Source organism: Calidris pugnax, unplaced genomic scaffold (genome assembly GCF_001431845.1).
Source record: "Calidris pugnax isolate Ruff unplaced genomic scaffold, ASM143184v1 scaffold889, whole genome shotgun sequence".
NCBI classification, from domain to species: domain Eukaryota; kingdom Metazoa; phylum Chordata; class Aves; order Charadriiformes; family Scolopacidae; genus Calidris; species Calidris pugnax.
Window position 1 is genome coordinate 8,846 of NW_015091532.1, and position 2,289 is coordinate 11,134.

The 2,289-nt window shown below is 74.2% G+C and overlaps 1 protein-coding gene across 1 annotated transcript in view; it reads left to right on the forward strand.

Moving 5' to 3' along the window:
* The first annotated feature begins 2,047 nt into the window (after positions 1 to 2,047).
* LOC106899827 (potassium channel subfamily K member 6-like) overlaps positions 2,048 to 2,289 on the forward strand; it is a 3,152-nt gene continuing 2,910 nt past the window's right edge. Inside the window, exon 1 of the mRNA XM_014961753.1 lies at positions 2,048 to 2,237. Coding sequence (XP_014817239.1) covers positions 2,048 to 2,237 — 190 coding nt within the window. The remainder of the gene's footprint in view (positions 2,238 to 2,289) is intronic.

A 2,289-nucleotide genomic window follows, 5' to 3' on the forward strand; every position in this document is an offset into this window, starting at 1 on the left:
TGGCACAGGCACCGGTCCCGGTACCGGAGGCTTTGGTGAGGGGCACGGGGCTGGTACCGGGACTGAGACCGGGACTGGAGGCTGGGGTGAGAGTCACGGGGGCGGTACCGGGGCGACCAGAGGCTGCGGTGAGGGGCACGGGGCCGTTACCGGAGGCGGCGGTGAGGGGCGCAGGACCGGCACCGGTACCGGGGCGACCAGAGTCTGGGGTGAGGGGCACGGGACCCGGTATCGGGGCGACCAGAGGCTGCGGTGAGGGGCACGGGACCCGGTATCGGGGGTGATCAAAGGCTGCAGTGAAGAACACGGAGCCGTTACCGGATGCTGCGGTGAGGGGCGAGGAGCCGGCACCGGCACCGGGGGTGACCAGAGGCTGGGGTGAGAGTCACCGGACCGGCACTGGGACCGGGACCGGGACCAGAGGCTGCACTGAGGGACGTGGGGCGGCACCGGGACCGGTACCGGAGGCTGCACTGAGGGGCGCGGGGCGGCACCGGGGCGACCAGAGGCTGGGGTGAGGGGCTCAGGACCGGTACCGGAGGCGGCGGTGAGGGGCGAGGAGCCGGCACCGGGACCGGTACCGGAGGCTGCGGTGAGAGTCACGGGGGCGACCAGAGGCTGCGGTGAGGGGCAGGAGGCGGTTACCGGAGGCGGCAGTGAGGGTCGCGGGGCCAGTCCCGGTATCTGGGCGACCAGAGGCTGGGGTGAGGGGCTCAGGACCGGTACCGGAGGCGGCGGTGAGGGGCGAGGAGCCGGCACCGGGACCGGGACCAGCACCGGAGGCTGCACTGAGGGGCGCGGGGCGGCACCGGGGACGACGAGAGGCTGGGGTGAGAGTCACGGGACCCGGAATCGGGGCGATCAAAGGCTGCGGGGAGGGGCGAGGAGCCGGCACCGGGACCGGGACCAGCACCGGAGGCTGCACTGAGGGGCGCGGGGCGGCCCCGGGGACGACGAGAGGCTGGGGGGAGAGTCACGGGACCCGGAATCGGGGCGATCAAAGGCTGCGGGGAGGGGCGAGGAGCCGGCACCGGGACCGGGACCAGCACCGGAGGCTGCACTGAGGGGCGCGGGGCGGCCCCGGGGACGACGAGAGGCTGGGGTGAGAGTCACGGGACCCGGAATCGGGGCGATCAAAGGCTGCGGTGAGGGGCGAGGAGCCGGCACCGGGACCGGGGGTGACCAGAGACTGGGGTGAGAGTCACGGGACCCGGTATCGGGGCGACCAGAGGCTGCGGTGAGGGGCACGGAGCCGTTACCGGATGCTGGGGTGAGAGTCACGGGGCCGGTATCTGGGCGACCAGAGGCTGCGGTGAGGGGCGAGGAGCCGGGACCGGCACCGGGGGTGACCAGAGGCTGCGGTGAGGGGCGCGGGGCGACACCGGGACCGGGACCAGAGGCTTTGGAGAGGGGCACGGGACCGGGACCGGCACCGGAGGCTGCGGTGAGGGGCGAGGAGCCGGGACCGGCACCGGGGGTGACCAGAGGCTGCGGTGAGGGGCACGGAGCCGTTACCGGATGCTGGGGTGAGAGTCACGGGGCCGGTATCTGGGCGACCAGAGGCTGCGGTGAGGGGCGAGGAGCCGGGACCGGCACCGGGGGTGACCAGAGGCTGCGGTGAGGGGCGCGGGGCGACACCGGGACCGGGACCAGAGGCTTTGGAGAGGGGCACGGGACCGGGACCGGCACCGGAGGCTGCGGTGAGGGCTACAGAGCTGGCACAGGCACCGGTCCCAGTACCGGAGGCTGCGGTGAGGGGCACGGGGCCGTTACCGGAGGCTGGGGTGAGAGTCACGGGGGCGGTACCAGGGTGACCAGAGGCTGCGGTGAGTGGCACGGGGCCGGTACCAGTACCGGGGCGACCAGAGGCCGGGGTGAGGGGCTCAGGACCGGTACCGGAGGCGGCGGTGAGGGTCACGGGGGCGGTACCGGGGCGACCAGAGGCTGCGGTGAGGGGCACGGGGCCGGTACCAGTACCGGGGCGACCAGAGGCTGGGGTGAGGGTCACGGGGCCGTTACCGGAGGCGGCGGTGAGGGTCGCGGGGCCATGGGGCGCGGGGCGGTGCTGGCGGCCGTCGCCTACGCGGGACTGGTGTTACTGGGAGCACTGGGGCTGCAGGCGCTGGAAGGGACCGCCCCTCCCGCCACCCCCCACCGCGACACCGGGACCCCCAACGCCTCCCGGTGGGACCTGGCCACCGCCCTCCTCTTCGTCACCACCCTCCTCACCACCGTCGGTAAGGCCGGGACCCCCGGGGGGGCCAGACACCCAGATCGGAAGAGCACACG